The 19,142-nt window shown below is 38.5% G+C and overlaps 1 protein-coding gene across 3 annotated transcripts; it reads right to left on the bottom strand.

Moving 5' to 3' along the window:
* Positions 1–707: 707 nt before the first annotated feature.
* Positions 708–17,664, bottom strand: LOC121956339 (protein NLRC3-like). Of its 3 annotated transcripts, XM_042504496.2 has the most exons (10): positions 17,514–17,664; positions 15,226–15,511; positions 15,060–15,152; positions 10,627–12,493; positions 8,904–9,077; positions 7,696–7,869; positions 5,979–6,152; positions 5,276–5,449; positions 5,104–5,150; positions 708–2,852 (listed from the first exon to the last, which is right to left on the bottom strand). In XM_042504496.2, exons 2-10 carry the CDS (start codon positions 15,503–15,505, stop codon positions 2,320–2,322), a joined length of 3,516 nt encoding a protein of 1,171 aa, XP_042360430.1. In that variant the 5' UTR covers positions 15,506–15,511; positions 17,514–17,664; the 3' UTR covers positions 708–2,319. The 3 variants fall into 3 exon arrangements, with proteins under 3 accessions (XP_042360430.1, XP_087925660.1, XP_087925659.1); XM_088069534.1 differs by lacking the exon at positions 17,514–17,664 and having other exon boundaries at positions 15,273–15,404; XM_088069533.1 differs by lacking the exons at positions 15,060–15,152; positions 15,226–15,511 and having other exon boundaries at positions 17,514–17,647.
* Positions 17,665–19,142: the final 1,478 nt, after the last annotated feature.

Below are 19,142 nucleotides of genomic sequence, written 5' to 3'. Positions count from 1 at the left end.
AACTCTGCTGACCACATTTCAGTTAGAAAACTTCTGTGTGGCCTCATAGTGTTGGCGTGCAAACACAGACTTTTTAAAATAATGACACAGCCATCCATGGTTTTATCGAACACAACTTGTTAAGCGAAAACATAGCTTGACCTACGTACTTTGATCCTTCTTTTGTTGGCAACGTTACGTCTTTCCCATCGCCATGACTTCTTCTGTCTGATTTGTCACTATATTCATGAATGAGTCTCAATCTGTTTACCGCTACTTGACCTTCTCATTGTTGGTCAAATCAAAGAAATAACTTGTCTTACTTTTTTGCCATCTCTGTACTATCTTCTGTAACTAAGCAACCAATCGCAGAGTAGACGATTTGCTTCCTGTTTGCCAGTATGTTCATGTCCCATGTACATGAATGGCCATGTGCCATGTATTTTTTTGTATTTTTCCATGTTGTGGATTATTACTGTGGTAAAATGCTTGTGTGTACGGTGATGATTTTCATAGGTATTTTTTTTAAAGATTTATCAGTGTATATGTGGTCTGAGACACAGACTGACATACTGTTGGTTTCAATCTTTTCGGGAGATTTGGTGAGAATTCTCCAACTGGCAATTAGACATTTGAAAACCAAAATTCCGTAGGTTGAGAGTTTGACATTGAAAAAAAGACACCAAAGAAATGGTTCATGAGAAAGATATTCAAATCTGTCAATCATATTCAGACATACGACTTGAGTCGTTTTATTTTCAACGTATGCTTAAATAACGTTTTGCATCATATCCTACGAATCAGCGCCACACAAATTATATTAAGTACTAACACAAAGTTAAACACTTAACGCAAAGTTATGGATTTTAGGTTTAGGCTAGTAAAGTTACTGTGGTTATGTGTAGGAAAAGAAATATGGTGGTGACATACCTTAAAATGACTCATAATTCACCAAAAGTTCAAACAGTTCCAAACACTGGCAAAAGTTCAGGGTGAAAGTCCTGTGTTTTGTGATCCACTAAACACTCCAACCTATCTCCAAACAAAACTGCACACTTCCCTTGTATTCCCACTTCCCTCTTTATTCTTTACTCCCATCAGCATATTGGTAATGTGATCGCAGCTTTCCAAAATACATGGATCAGGCACAATTTACTTGTCCATAATTACATAGGATATATACAAACTATTACTTTTTGTAGGAAAATTAGTGTATGAGCACAGCCTGGTTATTTTATAACCCTGTTAAGTTCCCCCCATGTACAGTACATTAATAAACACTGTTCTTGCCTACTCCCCTTTCTCAAGTCTCTGCTTGAAAATTTCCTTTATTTAGGGTACATTCCAGCAACTACAAGGCCCATATGAATAATCAAAGTCTTTAACTAAACATAAATGGGAGATGAACTGGAGAGCTATAAGTATCGGTGTAGATGCTACTGGGTCAGATTTAATGAAGGAACATGACAGAATAAAAGGACATTTTTTGTCCTTGCCTAAAAAGACATTGCAGTTTTAGAGTGAATACATCTTTGAAATAATAAAGCATTTGCCCAAAAGCTCCACTGAACCATAAAACAACATCTGAAAGTCACTGGTACAGAGATAGACACTTATAAAATGATGTATGACACAATAGATGAGCTCTTGATACTGGCATTTTTAGATACATTTGTTCACCCTATTCGGCTCAAAGATCACATCAAAACTCATTTGATGTCACTTCAACTTATTAAACCCATCTAAAAACAACAGTTTGGGGCTTTATTTTGAAAAATCAGACCTCTTTATGTTTCAGTTCATAGGAGACCACAGTAAATGCACTGAATGGGCCTTTAATTGGGTCAGTAGGCCATAATATGCTGATACATATCTTTTTTGTGGTACTGACTCATTCAGCTAGCAGATGGTGATATAGACCATGGAAAAACTATAGGGAAAAACACAGAATTTCTCGACAAATTTCCAGGATGTAACTGCCCCATTGTTTCTTCTTCCAGCCATTTAAACCCATGTATACCTCTAGACGCCATGTTTCCATGGACTGAGAAAGGCAAAGAAGTGTCAGTTACAAATGCTCTAGCAGTTTTATGTGACCAGACACAAATTTTGACCAAATTGTGGTTAAGGTGGAAGTGGCTGAGCCAGATGGCTTGATGAGGTCTATTGGAAAAAATGCCTTAGGTGAGAGGTCTTAGGCGAGAGCTACATTGGCTGTCATCATTGCATTGTGACATGAAAATACACAAACTGCACACCATTTTTGTGTGTGTGGTCTTGTACAGTCTTGTTTCAGCAATAGCGATCGTCTACAGGAGGCAACTCTTTCTCCTGCATCTTTCACAGAATAACTCTAGAGTTAAACCTAACGACATACTCAAACCCAAATGCAGGATAGAGGGGTTCGGTGAATGTGCAGTGGAAGGTGTAGAGGTGGATCAGTGTATCAGAGGAGACTCTGTAGAAGGACAGAGTGCCGGCAGGCCAGTCCAGATACACTGCTACTCTGTCACATATACGGCTGGTCGTGCATATGGCTGCAATTCTGTTGTTGTGTAAGGAAGAGTAAGGGCTCCGAGAGCAGCACATGCTCCAGGATGTGTCACTAAACCCGAGGCAGCAGTCAGCACCTTTGCCTTTTCTTCCGATTCCTCTGTAAGTCACTCCTATAGACACCCACCCTATCTTCTCCACCTCCCAGTAACAGCGGCCAGTCAGACCATTGGTACACAGAACCTGCTTCCAGTGGTCGAATCTCTCTGGGTGATGAGGATGTGGCTGCTCTGCTCTCACCAGTGTCACTGTTCTGTTTTCCTCTGACAAAGAGAGGTATCTGTTTGCTGTGTTTGGGTCCAAGGTGACTTGACAGGCATCTGATGGAGAGAACAAGACACAGTTTTAAAGGTATCCAACGGCCTTATCATTAACCGTGATTTATTGCATGTTGAGACCAAACTGCTTTCCTTTGTTTGATACATAGATAAATGATGAATGGATGGATAGCTGAGGGACAGACATAGACAGGTAAGCAATCAGTCTCTGGCTGATCAGTCTCACAAACTGGAACAAATACTTGAATATTCATATTGAATAGCCAAGGCTGATGCGACTGACATAATTCTAGGGCTTGTGCAACGTGTCGATGTAATCGACGTAATCGATTACGTGAATACGTCGATTCACGTAATGTGTGTCGACGCGTCGCTGCGTTTCACACAGCACGCGTAATAAGAGCGTGAGCAGCGCCGGGCATGTTGTTTTTTTGGTTCGGCGCTGGTGTATCTGGTTACAGCGTGCACACTGCTCGCCTGAGCAGTGCTCCTCAGGCACTGCAGCACAACTAGAGAAACGGTGGCTTGCCGTTTTTTAACATGTGATGCTCGCGTTTGTTGACTCTATACCACTTTATACTTCAGTCTAATACAAAGATGTTTGTTTTACCTCAACTTCCTTGCTTCCCTTTCAAAACAAAAGCTATCTGACTGTGTCTCTGTGGACAGAATGCTATCAGTTGCCGATACAATGCATTTTATTTTGAAACATTTACAGGACGGGGTTGTCAGCTGTGCAGGAGCTCTAATAACTTCATAAATGAGTGGAATATGTGCTTATAAATATGAAAATACAGCACTCATATCAGCAGGCCAAGTTAGGCTGGTCTATTTTGATGCAGAAAGAATGGACAAGTTATAATTATTTCTGTTTTCTGAGAAAAAATAGAGTGTTATTCAAATTGCACTAATTTTACTGTAAGATGTTTTGTTGGAGTGCTAGATTTGAGGTTTGTTACTTCAACAAAGAGTTGTAACAAAACTGTTTTGGTAAGTGACTTGAGTTTTACATTGTTTTATTTATTTTGCTGTGGGATTGCTAAATGTAGATTACACTGCATTCCTTTTACTTGAATGGAACAAGCTCTTGCATTAATTTTATTTTTGGAGAGACTTTATATCAGACTGTAAAACACAGATTACCGGTTAAGACTGGGCTATTTTTGTTGGAGAATAATGCCCTGCAGAGTATGACAAGTTTTAAAATGTTATTTTCTGTAAATTTGTTGTTATATTAATCGAGTAATAAAAAAATAGTTAGATCATTTTTTAAAAAATTTGATAGATTAATCAATTAATTGAAAAAATAATCGATAGATTAATGGATAAAAAGATAATTGTTAGGTGCAGCCCTACATAATTCTGAGTCAGGTACAGCCTTAGGAAAAAAAGCAATGTTTTGGGTTAAATAACATGTCACTAATGTAACTTAGGATAGACATAAGTTACATAAGATTCTGTTAAAACAACATTGATTTTATGATAAAACGACACTGGCTTTTGGTTTCATATGAGGGTTTCCCACACCTTCCTTTATTTGTGGCGGCCTGCCACGATTAAAACATCTGCTGCCTCAAATAGATTTTCTGTTTTTGGAGCTGAGCTGTTTATTACAAGGTACAAGGTAAGTTTATTGTCATTTTTCTTATGAAATATGTTTACCGTTATCACTGTTATATGGTTATTTGTAGCACCACACAGATAGAGCAGCAGAATACCAAGTGCTTTAAAAGTGAAACTTAACCTTTCATTCTGCTGGGTCTAAAAGTTTGCATTAACTTGCGGCAGCTGCTTCTCTCGTATAATAATCTGATGTGATCAGATCTTAATGGCTCGACAGATCAATTACACACCCCTTGAGTCTGTTAAGGGAAAGAACTGCATTCACTGACCATTAAAAAACTCACATATTAGAGAGCTGACAGAGAAGGACATTAGGGGGACAAACACACATTAAAAGAAAAAAAGACTAGATGAAAATTTGCTGTCAATGTACTCATATACCATTGTACATGAGGTTCATCTCATTCTAAAATTGTCATTGTTTATTTAACTAAATTCTGTGTTATATGACAAGTGTTAAATGGTCTGTATAGGGTCTTATTCCCGCTAGCAGATAAAAGATTTCCATTTTTTTCCACATTCAAACTTGAATAAAAAGTGACAGCCCTGACAGGCCCAAACCCTATGTCCCAAAGGTATCATAGGGTTGAATTCAAACAGAATCTCCATCCATCATCGAATGCACAGGAAGATTCTGTCATTTTTTGAGTCAAACTGAACACATACTTACACTTCCTGAGACCAGATTTCAACCAGCACATTCCAATATGGTCCAAACTGGAGATATAAAGAAGACATATTTTCTTTTCAGTAGCAATATCAGTCCTAACTTTGTCAATATGAGAAAATACCTCTCAGCTTGTCAGTGTGACTTAGAAAATGTGTTAAGTTTGAAGCTGTACCTGAGAGTTTCCAGTCTCCACTGTGGATCCTTGAGTCCAGCAGAGAGCAGCTTCACCCCTGAGTCTCCTGGATGGTTGTAGCTCAGGTCCAGCTCTCTCAGATGGGACGGGTTGGAGCTCAGAGCTGAGGCCAAAGACGCACAGCCTTCCTCTGTGACCAGGCAGCCTGACAGCCTACACACACGAGACAGGGCCACAGTCTCACTCCAAACTGTTGTTGTATGTGTGGTGTTGTTATGTTTTAGACAAAATCAAATTGCAATCTCTGCTGTATAATTTTTCTTCTGCCTGTATTTGCTCCATTTGGTAGTTCTTGAATAAGCTTGTTGGATAGCCTAATCATTTTAAAATGTAATTTAGGTCTCAACCATGGACTGTATAGAAAGATGGACATGACAGCTTCCCCTAATTGTAGCTTTTTAATTTGGATTGCCCCCTGGTATCTGACTGCAGTATAGGTCATAAAGCTTGCCCCTCCACGATAGTGAATAGATATAAGCCAATCTAAACCTCAAAGTAAAGGCAACATACATTTTTCCCAAGGATGGTTTCTGTCACTGAAGGCAGTGCTCTCTAATTAATAAAAACTATACTGATAATATGCAGAATGTAATTCAGACAGTAGATTGCTGTTTAGATTAATTCCCTGCCACAAAGCTTTACATAAAGCAAGATATAAATAGACAAAGTGAAGATTCCTGACTTGAGACTTTCAAGTCGACAGAGTGGGCTCTCTAGTCCAGTGGAGAGAAGCTTCACTCCTGAATCCTGCAGGTCATTGTTACTCAGGTCCAGCTCTCTCAGACTGGAGGACTGGCAGCTGAGATCTGAGGCCAGAGCTTCACAGCTTCTCTCTGACAGATTGCACAAATTCAACCTGAAAAATGTAGAATAAACAAGGCTAATATGACACATCTGAAACCATAAAACAACACTTAACAGTGACTTATGCAGTAATAGATGCTTATAAAGTGAAGCAGGATACAATGTGAGCATATTAAGTAAAGAAATGTTTAGGTGAGATCTTGAAATTGGAATTTTAAAGTACATTTGTGCACTCTACTTGGCTCCCAGATAACAGTAAAACTCATTTGATGTCACTTAGATGTCATTAGAAGTGTTAAACCCATCTAAAAACAACTATTTTTTGCTTTATTAAAAAAATCACTTGATCAGACCTCTATTCATGTTTCAACTCATAGAAAACCATGTAAAGTTGGCCGTTTCTAGGTTTTTAGGACGTTTTTAGGATTTTAGAACATTTCTCCCATTTCAGGACGTTTTTAGAATTTTAGGACGTTTCTGGGATTTTAGGACATTTCTAGGATTTTGGGGTGATTCTAAGTTTTTAGGGAGTTTCTGAGGTTTAAGGACACTAGGGGCTTAGCTAGAACCTCTGTCAGGGGGCGTAGGGGAAATGGTTGGGGGGTATCAGGCATCCTATCAGGGGCCAGATTTGGCCCGCGGGCCGTAAGTTGAGTATTACTGACCTATAGCCTACAAACATGACACGAAAAGGTTTCCCCCCTTTTTTAAACAAGCCCACATAGTAGCAGTTATGTACTATTTCCAGAAGTTTTACATTTAAATTTACATTTGTTGAACTGTATTGCATCGTACATAGGTGTTCCCGCTTGCATTTAGCACTCATTTCTATAACTGGGATTTACAAAATCTAGAGGTTAAAAACCTGGTGGTGTCTCACTGAAAACATGAACATGCCTATTTACATCAGTTAAGAATGTTAGAGTTTCACATTATGTGGTTGTTTGTTTAGTTTTTCTTCTAATTGAAAGACATTTTTATTCATCCTTGCTTGTTGTCCCCTACTTGTACTAACACATGGCTGAAATAGTTTTGGATCCAGTATTTACCAAGCTTCAGTTCATGTCCTTTTAGTCAGTGTTGGTTGATGTTACGTTAATGCAAATAATGTGTCAAGACAATTCTTGTGGATTGTCAGAAACATGCTAACTTCTGCTCAGGTGACATATATGCCTCTGTGGCAGAAAACCTTTATAAACTAGCATATGAGTATTATTTTCTCCTGCATGATAAAGGCTGTTAGTGCATATTAGATATTCCCAAAATGTAAAGTTCACTCATACTATGTGTTTTTCTGTATCAGATAAATAAAGGGTTTGGTGGTGTCAATAGAAAAAATGAAATGGTTAAGTTATACTTGCTATAAACACTTTGGCACGTGTTGCCAGGTCCTGAAAACAAAAAAAAATCCTACAAAGACCCCAGAATTATCATATTTATTAGTTCATGTTAACATCCTAATGTGAAACTGAATTTTAATCACCTTCTATTCAGTGCCCTAACATTCCTCCTCTACCCTCTTGCCTTATAGTATTTTAACAATTAAAACTCATTCAGAACTCACAATTAAACTGCACAATGTCATGAATGTTAACCTGATTGTTTCCAGTTTACAGCAGGGACTCTTCAGTCCAGTACAGACCAGCTCCACTCCTGGATCCTGCAGGTCATTGTTACTCAGGTCCAGTTTTCTCAGACTGGAGAACTGGGAGCTGAGAACTGACGCCAGAGTTTCACAGCTTCTCGGGGTCAGTATGCAGCCGCTCAGTCTGCAAAGAAATCAGAAACTCAATTGGCTCACAATAAACTTATCTTTAAAACTCTACCTCCATAACAGCAAACACACAAATACATTATGTGTCTTTGATGTAGTAAAACACTATATGATTTTAGCCTGCTTTGACCCGATTTTTTAACCTCATTTGTAGAGTCAGGACAAATTTTAGCTTTGTGGGGCGTTGTTTGCTGTGCAGTGTACTGGGGAGAGCGAGGACCAATCATCTGCTCTGGAACAGCCGTTGGATGTAAGGATAAATTTCTGACATCAGAAATTTTGGTTTGCCAATGCAGCCTCTCAGAACAGCTGAAGCAGAGGCACGAGTCATTTCCCCCAACGTCAATGCCTTTTTTTCTCACTGCGCCAAGTGGCAAACAGAGCATCTGAAAACGCCATGGCAATACGATGCTGGATGTTCCCTGATAAAACTAATGTTAGCAACAAGTAATCATACCATTTATGGCTGGTAGCAACTGCACAACAAGAAGCATCAGCTGTCAAGTTAACAACAGTAAAAATAGCTTACCTCCAGTTCTTTCTGTAAAATAGACAAGACGTGCACATTGTGCAAGCCATCTGCAAGTCCATATGTGCCGGCGGCTCTTTTTCTTGGAGGTTTTGGCACAGATTATCATGCTTCTGCCTGTTGCTAATACCTGCCTAAGAGCTGAACTAATCTTTATTGACAATTGTCAATAGCCAGGATGGGTCACAGGGACCGACGGGCCATTTTTACACATACAGTGTGAACTTTCAGGCCTTGCTTCACAATGAGACCGCATAGTGTGAGCACATTAATTGTGAGTTTTGGCTTTACATCACAGATTATGTACTAGTATGAGTTGGAATTAACTCAGCAACATTAATACAGCAACAGCAACGTTTCTAAAATCGTACAGTGTATGCCCACTTTAAGGTATTGCTACAAAAGAGACTAAAGCAGATCATGAAGATGAAACATGTAAAAGTGAATTACAAATAGCAAATGGTTATTGTATTGACAACTGGAAACTGAGCTGAGCTGACCTGAGAGTTTCCAGCCTGCAGTGTGGACTCTGCAGTCCCACAGAGAGTAGCTTCACTCCTGAATCGTGCAGGTTGTTGTTACTCAGGTCCAGCTCTCTCAGACTGGAGCACTGGGTGCTGAGCTGTGAGGCCAGAGCTTCACAGCTCCTCTCTGACAGGTTACAGCCGTTCAGTCTAAACAAGAATTATGACAAAGTTAACATAAGCACTAAAACACAACAGACCTGCTTTCACAGCAGACATCTCACCATATCATTGCAGGAAGAGCACAGGTGTAAATGAAGGTTCTATTGTGCATACTGGCTTTTAGTCATAGGTACAAGGTAGATTTAAGGTAGGTAGATAAGTCATTTTTAAAAATTACGTCTAAAAAATAAAATCTGTTTTTTTTCCATAGCTAACTAAGACCAGAGCTTTTGTTTGGGGCACATTTTTATTTTACTCCCAGCTATTTGGAATCAGTAGTTTTTGAAAAAAAAGTCCTCATATGGGGATATTAGGTCTATTTTAAAATAAATTATTTTCAATAGGCACAAGTGTTAAATAAGGTATAAAACTTTATTTTGATGCCTACAACTTGTGCAAAAAACAAAATTGCAAAGAACAGCAATTTGTTCAGTGTTTTGTAATTCTATTGGTTTTGGGTTACTGTTAGACTCTAAAACTGCTTAAGTCTGTTCGTTTTGATACCTGCTTGTGGCTGTGCAAAAGCAAATTTAAAAATAATGCAGCATCTACAAGCCTTGTGATTTGATTATTTTGTAACTTCATATGAATTTTCTGTGTTCCATATTCCAAGCTAGGAATGTCCTCTTGATTTGTAGAAACAGTCTGCACCTAATTTGCCTGTGTGAATTGCTGCAATATCAATCATAAAGTCCCCATGTCCTCAAATGAGTACTTCCTATTTAACAGTATCTTAGCTCGTTACTATTGACAGAATTGTTCAAATTCATATGACATATCAGGCTACAAATGTTGCCAAGCACCAAGAAACAACTCTACAATTTGATCAAGTTTTGTGCCTTGTAACCTTTTGTGTCGGGAACTCTATAGACTGACCTGGCAGAGATGGCTGCAATAACAACAGATGTAAGTTAAGCTATTAACTAAGGCACAGCAATCGCATAATGTAATGTCCTCATATGAGGGTGCAGGGTTGCATGAGAATATCTTGGGGGCTGTGTCCACCAAAGAAAGCAAAGGAAATGCTCAGCTGGCAGCATGTAAGAGCGCATTTGAGGCACAGCATTTTTTCAACAGAGACACTTTGGCTGAGCCTGGTTGCTATGGTACGGAATATCTGCATATATGAATATGTCGGCACCAAGGAAAACATAGATTATATTATATTTTCTTTGATCAAAACACAGTAGAGTACTTATTTTGGATGAGGGGAAGGCTGAAGCCATGCAGGGATAGAGGACTGACCTTCTGGTCTGTGTACCTTCATGAGGTACACAAAAAAAAAAACGCTTTGGTGGACACAGTCCCTTATTGAGACACCAGATGGAACTGAGCCGTTTTTAATGAAATATGTCTCACCTTTCTGAGAAAGTTCTATGAGCTGTCTGTGATCTGTGATGATATTAGTATTGTGATGGCCCATTAGTATTGTATTTAAACATTACAGGCTTAAAAAGAGATCAAATGAATTTGTAAAATCACCATCTTCTGTCAGAAACTCATTTCATAAAGTTATATATTATGCCTTTACACCTACATGAAGACATCTGAGTTCTTCACCACTGGCAGCAGCCTCAGGAGACCTTTCTCTGAAGCAGAGTACTTCCTGAGGTCAAACACATCCAGGTCTTTTCCCGATGACTGTAAGATGAAGACCAGAGCTGACCACTGAGCAGGAGAGAGTTTGAATGAGGACAGGCTTCCTGAACTCAAGTACTGCTGGATCTCATCCACTAGGGAATGATCATTGAGCTCATTCAGACAGTGAAATAGGTTGATGCATCTTTCTGGAGAAGGATTCTCACGGATCTTTTTTTTGATGTACAGCGCTGTTTCCTGATTGGCCTCTGAAGTACTAATCGTCTGTCTCAGCAGGCCTTGTAAGCTATCCTGACTGGTCTCTAGGGAGAGACCTAGGAGGAAGCGGAGGAACACATCCAGGTGTCCATCTGGACTCTTTAAGGCCCTGTCAATAGCCATTCTTTGGACCTCTGCCATGGATGCTTTTTTGAAAAGTGTTTGAACACTTTGGAACATGAGTTGTTGCGCCAGTACATTTTTGTTTTTGTTAATGAGTGACTGTACCACATAAACAGCAGCCAAGAACTCTTGAATACTCAGATGGACAAAGCTGAACATTTTATCCTCATCCATGTCCTTCTTCCAGCGGTGTTCCTTTTTAAAGATCTGCGTGAACACACCCGAGTACACCGAGGCTTCGTGGAAATCAATTCCACTCTCTTTGAGATCTTTCTCATAGAAGATCAGGTTCCCCTTTTTCAGTTGGTGAAAAGCAAGTTTTGCAAGTGACTGAATGTACTGAATGCTCCTCTCTGTGCCGTACTTCTCTTTTGTCTGTCTGATCTGAAACAACAAGAATTCTGTGTATAACTCTGTTAGGGTTTTCGGCAGCTCTTCTTTGTCACTGGTTGTCAACACGTCCTCCAGAACTGTAGCAGTTATCCAGCAGAAGACCGGGATGTGGCACATGATGTGGAGGCTTTGGGATATCTTGACATGAGAGAGGATTCTGTCACAAAGGCTCTTATCTCTGAATCTCTTCCTGAAGTACTCTTCCTTGTGTGCATCAGTGAACCCTCTGACTTCTGTCATAATGTCAACAACGTTAAGAGGGATCTGATTGGCCGCTGCTGGTCGTGTGGTTATCCAGAGGCGAGCAGAGGGCAGAAGATCCCCCTTGATGAGGCTAGTCAACAGGACATCTATTCCAACTGCCTGTGTCAAATCAATGGTGGGATAATTGTCAGGAGTGAAGTCAAGTTGAAGGCGGCTTTCATCCAGCCCATCGAGCACAAAAAGAAGTTTGAATTTACTCTTGTCATAGTTGGTGTTTCCCGAAGCCTGTAGTTTTTTGAAGATGTCATTAAGATCCTCCTCTTTGATGTCTTTGGTTTCCCTGATACATCTGTGAATGAGCTCAGCGAAACGAAAACTTCTGCCCTTCAGTAAATTCAGCTGGCGAAAGGTGAAGGGGAATGCAAGATGCACATCTTGATTGGCTCTTCCTTCAGCCCAATCCAGAATGAATTTGTGTACAAGGAACGTTTTGCCAATTCCTGCGATCCCACTCGTCAGCACTGTTCTTACAGGTGTGTTTTTTCCAGAAGGGTGTGTGAAGATATCACTGGGATGGACTGGTTGCTCTATTTCCCTTAGTTCTCTTGATGCCATCTCAATCTGCCTGACCTCATGCTGCCTGTTGATATTCACACAACTCCCACTGGTGATGTAGAGCTCTACGTAGACGTCATCTAGGAGTTTTTTATCCATCCTTTCCGTCCACCCTTCTTGTGCACACATAAACCTGTTCTGGAGGTGTGATTGGAGTGTGCAACGGTTAATTGCAATGAGTTCTGGAGGGTGAGGTTGTGGTTCCAGCAAATCTATGCAAAACAAATAAACATGCATTAAAAACAAGGCATCAGTTTGTAAACAGATTCTGTTGTGTACATGAGGCAGTGTGACAACAAGAGAAGGACCCCAATGCAAACAGTCAAGGCAGCAGGATGAATTCAGTGGTTTATTGTACTCAAGGTATGGACTGACATACGGGCAGACAAAAGCAAGAGTCTAAATTAGGTGGTAGGCAAGATAGGTGGGTATCAGGCAGGCATCAGTTAACAAGTAACAGAGGCCAAAACAAGCTGATTTAGCATCTTGGCTCTCACATGATAATGTTCCAGTCTGGACAGGTGTCTTTCTTACTTGCCTTGGAAATAATGCTAGGTTACTACTTTTGATAAGATAATTAGCCAGGCAAGCTAATGTTAGCAGGCCAGATTCTAAACACTCTCAAGCAATTCTTAGGCCGCACTGTATTAAAAACTGACATGATTGTATACAGGTTTGCTGCTGCAAATGCATGTTAAGACTCTACCATGCGAAGTGAAAACCATATATCAACAACATCCAGAAACACCACCAACTTCTCTGGGCCTGAGCTTATCTGAGATGATCTGACACAAAGTGGAAAAGTGTGCTGTGGTCTGACAAGTCCAAATTTCAAATTTTGGGGGGAAATCAAGGACATTATGTCCTTTGTACTGAAGAGAAAAAGGACCATCCAGAGTCTTATCAGTATGGTATGGGGGGATGTGAGTGCCCATGGCATTGCCAACTTGCACATCTGTGAAGGCACCATGAATGCTGAAGGTTCATACAGGTTTTGGAGCAACATATGCTGCCATCCAGACAACGTCCTTTTCAAAGATGATTCTGATTATTCTAGCTAGACAATGGCAATCCAAACTCTGCTTGTATTACAAGAGTGTGGCTTTACTGTCCAAGAGAGCAGTTACTAGACCGCCCTTCCTGCAGTCCAAACCTTTGTCCCATTGAAAATGCATGTTGCATGATGAAGGATAAAATATGACAACTGAGAATTCAGACTATTGAGTTACTGAAATTGTATATCAAACAAAAGAAAAGGTGATGTCACACAGTGGTAAACATGACCCTGTTCCAACTTCTTTGGAATATGTTGCAAGCATCAAATTCAGAGCAAGTTTATATCTAATAAAATATTTTTCTCAAGCCATAACAAAACACAGACTAAAATATCCAATTACTCAGCACATAACATACTTAAAATCTGGAGAAGAATGTGTAAAGAAGCTTAAGTCATACAACAAGAAATCATCTCCCTCACAGAAATAGCCCAGGACCCTGACTTTACTTCCAACAGTATTGACAATGTCTTTAAGACATGGAAATGTAAGGGGCTCACAAGATTTTGTCAACTTTACGATGATGAAGGAGAAGACTCTTTTCAAATATAGCAAATAAATCTGGCCTTCCTAGTAGTCATTTCCATCGATATCTGCAAGTGAGAAGCTACCTGAGAGAAAAGTTCAAAATTAGAAATCTTGGAGACCCCCATCCCCTTTTGAAATTCATAGTAAAAACACAATTAAGTCATAGCCTCAAAAACAAATCTATAAATTATTCCAGGAAAACAGTAATGAGGAAACCTATCATATCAAAGATAAATGGGAGAGGGAATTGAAAATAATTTTATCAGAAGATGAGTGGAGTGAGAGTTTCAGAGATATTTTTCTTTGTGTTAAATCACCTCTTTGGCAGGAAAATGCTTGGAAGATAAATATAAGGTATTTTAAAACACCACTGATCATATCTAACTATGCACAGGAAACATCCAGTTGTTGGAAGGAATGCGGAGAAGGCAAAGCATACCATACTCACGTTTTCTTTACATGTAGAAAAATAAAGCATATTGGTCAAATATCTGAAGTCTTCTAGAAAGGATATTTGGGAAAGTGGGGATATTTGAGAAACATAATTTATTGCTGGGAATATGTCCTAAAAGTCTACAAAAAGAAGGACAGTATTTATTTTGTATTCTCAGGCTTACAGCACTCACATAACGAGAAATTGGAACTTCCAAAACCTCCCAAAGTAAATAAGTGGTTAGAAATGGTAGAGAACATATAGAATGGAAGAGGTAACTTAAATTATGTAAATATTAATTATGTGTATGGGATGAAATATCAAATTTTCAGCTTTTTTTAAATCTATCTATCTATCTATATATATTTTTAAATTTATTTTTTAAACTTTCTTTCATCTGTTAAATATAATGTTACATTGAAGCACTGTGTTTTTATGCATGAGGAAAAAAGTTTTAAAAAAAGGAAAGTTTGTGTGAGAATCTATAGATAACTGTAAATATACTTATGATTTGTTAAATACTGACACAATAAAATATTAAAATTTATACATATATTTAATAAAATTTAAAAAACTACAATCAAGTTTATCAGTTTGAACTAATATCCTGTCCTTTAATTGTATTTCATTCAAGTTTATTTGAAAAAAGTTTTCACAAAATCTCCCAAGTTTTATTAATCAGAGGTGTATATGTTTTAGATTAATTAAATTAGCAGGCTTGGTAAAAAGACAGACAGGAAGAGAAACTAAGAGAGACTTTACCTTTAGTCTGACTGCCGTGGATAGGAGGGGGAGGGGGAGAAGCATAAGATGCTTCACTGCTTCCTGAAATTCCTCCAACGTCCTGCAAAATCTCTGAGAGACATAAAAGATTCATATTGTACAAGCCAAAACTTTCATTTTTGACATAGTAGATGTGATGACTTACGTTTGGGTCCCGAACTGATGTGGGACAAACTCTGCACCAGATCATACCTGTTGATCTTTGTCAGCACCTTTTTGGTCACCTCCACAGACTGGTCATTGTAGGTCTGCACTATCAGGTCCAGTGTGTCCAGCTTGTCAGCCTTTTCCACACGGCTCTTTGGGATGGCAGGGAAATCCTCCAGGATATCAGCATGCTGTAGGACCCACTTGAAAGTTTTAAGTTCATCCTCTCCCAGATCATCCAGTGTATCCAAAAGCAGCTGTGTAACTGCTGCCATCATTGGTTCCTGGTAAAACAAAGGATGTTTGCAAAGGTCATGTTTCACACTGGAAGGCCAAAGGTACGCTATGAAGGACTTGCAGGGATTGGACCTGCTGATTGTTATTGTAGGGTGAAGTGAAGATTAAGACTTTCCTCTCTTAGCTTCAGCCAAAGAAGTGACAGTGGTTTTCAGTCTCAACTTTCCGTCATCATTTTGGGGTGGAGAGGAGGGGCAGGGTGTGAGGAGAGTGCAATTTACATATAATCTGCATAGAGTGCTCCAGAAAGTATGTTTTTCTATAAGCCGACACTGAATTCGGCATTGTCCTGGTTCCCTCCTTCTGTTTATGATACTTATATGTTTTGTTCAGCAAGGTAATCTTCACAAATGAACACATCTTGTATGACTTTTGAAGCCTAACTTCAATCAGCACAAGACAAAACCTAATGTAAGGCAATTAACAAACGACACCATGATCACATGACTTAATATCCTTACCAAAACAAGGTCGTAAAGCGGTGTTCAGCAACCACCTTTTTAAGACACATAGAAGCTTCAAAGTTTGTGAGTGGTATATTTACTGGTGTTTTTTATGTTGTAGGACCAAACATGAAAGTCTCTTATGTTTGTGTTAAACACAGACCTTATTTCAGGCTTCTAACCAAAAACCCACCTAAAAACCTACTGAGTTCAAGACAAGGAAACCGGGAGTGCTAAAATGTTAACTTATTTCTGGGTTTTAAGACTTATTCCTGGGGTTCTCGATATAAGCAGGCATTGCTCCAGGCATTGGGGGTTATGTAATATTTCACACCTTCATTCCTTCCTGAAATTTCAGCGGGGCATACACATAATGATGGTATAAGTGTGCGGAACTACTCCCCCCAGTCTTTTCAGGCTAATAAATACACAATAGAAACCCCCAAACTGTTAAGAAAAGTAATATTGTCACACCCATTTTTCATACTATACGCAGAAATACAATTATAAACCTTTTGAATTCAACTTTCACTTTTGTTCACAGAAGACTTAACTGCCTCGTTAACTCATCATAAAACAAACTTCATTTATTTAAGCAGAAACAAAACAAAACTCACCCAAACTATCTTGGTTACCCTTACTAGTAATCTAGTAAGGAAGTCCACTGTTGTAAAAATTTTTTCCAGCTCCAGTTTGGTCAAAAGCAATCAATAATTCACCAAGTTAGATATATTTTAGGATTTCCAAATACCCTGGTATTCTGCGATACCGCCAAATTGTCCTGATAAGATAATCCATAGCTTTTTCTTTTCCCCACACTCAGAACATATGAAATGCTTGAACAGGTCTCTAGTTTTGTAAAGTACTTATAAGTACGTAATACGTAATTTCTAATAAATGAAAAACAAAATCTCCGGTACTTCTCCTTTTAAGTTTCAGTTCTGTCAGAGGTTACATTTGGGGAAATAGAACATAGGGAACTGAAGTCACTATTACAGTATTTGGACTAAAACATTTCCGTCAGTAGATTTCACACTGTCTCACATAGGTTTAAACAGGTTTTGAGGCAATGTTCAAGATAACATACACTTTCAAACAATCACCACATTCTTGCTGTTGCCACACCTTAACATTCCCAAATTGTCGACCGCATTTTTGTAAGTCAACTCAAGTCAAGTCAGTTTTATTTATAAAGCCCATTATCACAAAACAGGGTTTGCCTCAGAGAGCTTTACAACATACAACACCCCTCTGCCCTTAGACCCTCACATCACCCAAGGAAAAACTCCCCAAAAAGAAAACCCCAATAATAAACCCCATGAAGAGTGGCATAGGATGATGAGAGATCCCTCTTCCACGACGGACAGACGTGCAATAGATGTTGTAACAATTGAATTACAATAACAACATGCAAAAGGCATTCAAAAAAGTCCCCCAAATCACAACTCAAGTGAATATTCAGATATACAACTGTCCTTGCGGCCATCCTTATACATAATTTTAGAGTAAATGGCAATAATTTGTGCACTTAACATGAACAACTCACATCCCCATGGAGAGATTTTATTCTTCATCTGTAGAGGAAATTCGGTTGATTGTGTCTCAGTCGTCTGTATTAATTTTATGTGATTCGGCTGTCATATCCTCAAAGCTCTCCGCTTCAAACCCAAATAGGAATGTGTGACAAACTGCAAATCTGAGGTGGGAAATGTTTGAACATATTTCTGCCCTGAGTAAAACCTTCCAGGCAGTATTTCCTTGCTCGCTGATTGCAAGTCTTGCCTTGTAAACCTGCCGTTCAGTATGACTGGCAGGCATTCTAACACTAATGAGTTAAAGCCTGAACTTAACCATCTGCTATATTAAATATTTCATTACTATTTATCACGGTTTACTATTATTATTTTGCTGGAAGCACAGAGAGGAACATCGCCTGAGAGGCTGAGCTCAGGCAGAGAATAGCACCCACGATAAAGTTTTAGTTTTTTAGTTTTACTTTTTGTCCTCTAGATGGAGAGCTTTTTCTAAATATTTTCTAAATGTGCATGTAGCTTTCCTTTCATCACTGGTGGTGGACTTGGGGTCAGCTCCTCGTGGTGGTGGAATAAATGATCAAATGACTATTCTAAAAACTTGTTTTTTTTTTTTGTTTATTTTATGAGGTGAAATCTATTTTCAGATTTTTATTATATAACATTGAAAACTTTTTTTAACCATACACTTTAAACAGTTTTTTACTAGATTATTTTTTATTATATATATTTATTTTATTTTTATTCTAATTTATTGTGTACATTTATTGTATGAGGTTACTTTGATTTTCAGATTTCTATTACATTAAAATGTCTTTTGCACTTCTTACAATGCTTTACACTGAGAGAGAAAAAAAAACAATAAATTGATGTATTTTGTGGTCTAAAATATATATATATTATAGGCATTTCTTAGTGTGACCGATAAAGGGTTAAAGCATATTTAAATAAATAAATGGTATAATTAACGTGGTGTAATGTCTAGAAGCCTTATATTTATTTTTTGTTTAATGGTAATATCCCATGAGGCCTCTAGGGGGCGTATTGTACCGGCAATTAACAGTAAACACATTAACATAAACATAAACATAAACATTAACAGTCGCTGATTGAGGGGAGGAAACCGTTTCCGATTGTGCTCAGATGTTTTTGTCTGGCCGGATTTATTTTAATAACTATGAAACTTATTGGAAGTTGCACGGACACGCTGTCTCTGCGGGAAAAGAAACAAACACATTGTATTCGTCCAGACAAGTCAACAATTCAGCCATTCAAATATCAAAGACACATAACCCAAGCAGGAAGGGTTTATTTTTCCTGCTGAGAACAAGAAATACTTTGGTCAAAACTTGAAGTTTGTGAAGAACTCATATTTCTTCTCTGCTAGCAACAATAAAATAAAATAAAATAAAATACAATGCAAGACGAGACGAGACGAGACGAGACGAGACAATAAACATTTCAATTTGTCCCGAATCATTCTTATTGAGTGGAAGTGAGTGAGTTTACCATGTAAAAGTAAATCGTTACTTTCTGAGGATATTTATAAATAAATAAATAAGTAGATTTAAAAAACGTTGGAGATGGAGCAAAGTTGGTCTGTGTATCATCAGTTCATTGAATTATTCAATTCCATCTGGAAA

This window comes from Plectropomus leopardus, chromosome 18 (genome assembly GCF_026936395.1).
Source record: "Plectropomus leopardus strain MGB_pleo_1.0 chromosome 18, ASM2693639v1, whole genome shotgun sequence".
NCBI lineage: Eukaryota > Metazoa > Chordata > Actinopteri > Perciformes > Serranidae > Plectropomus > Plectropomus leopardus.
The sequence above is the reverse complement of the archived record's forward strand: the minus strand, read 5'-3'. Positions and strand labels throughout refer to the sequence as shown.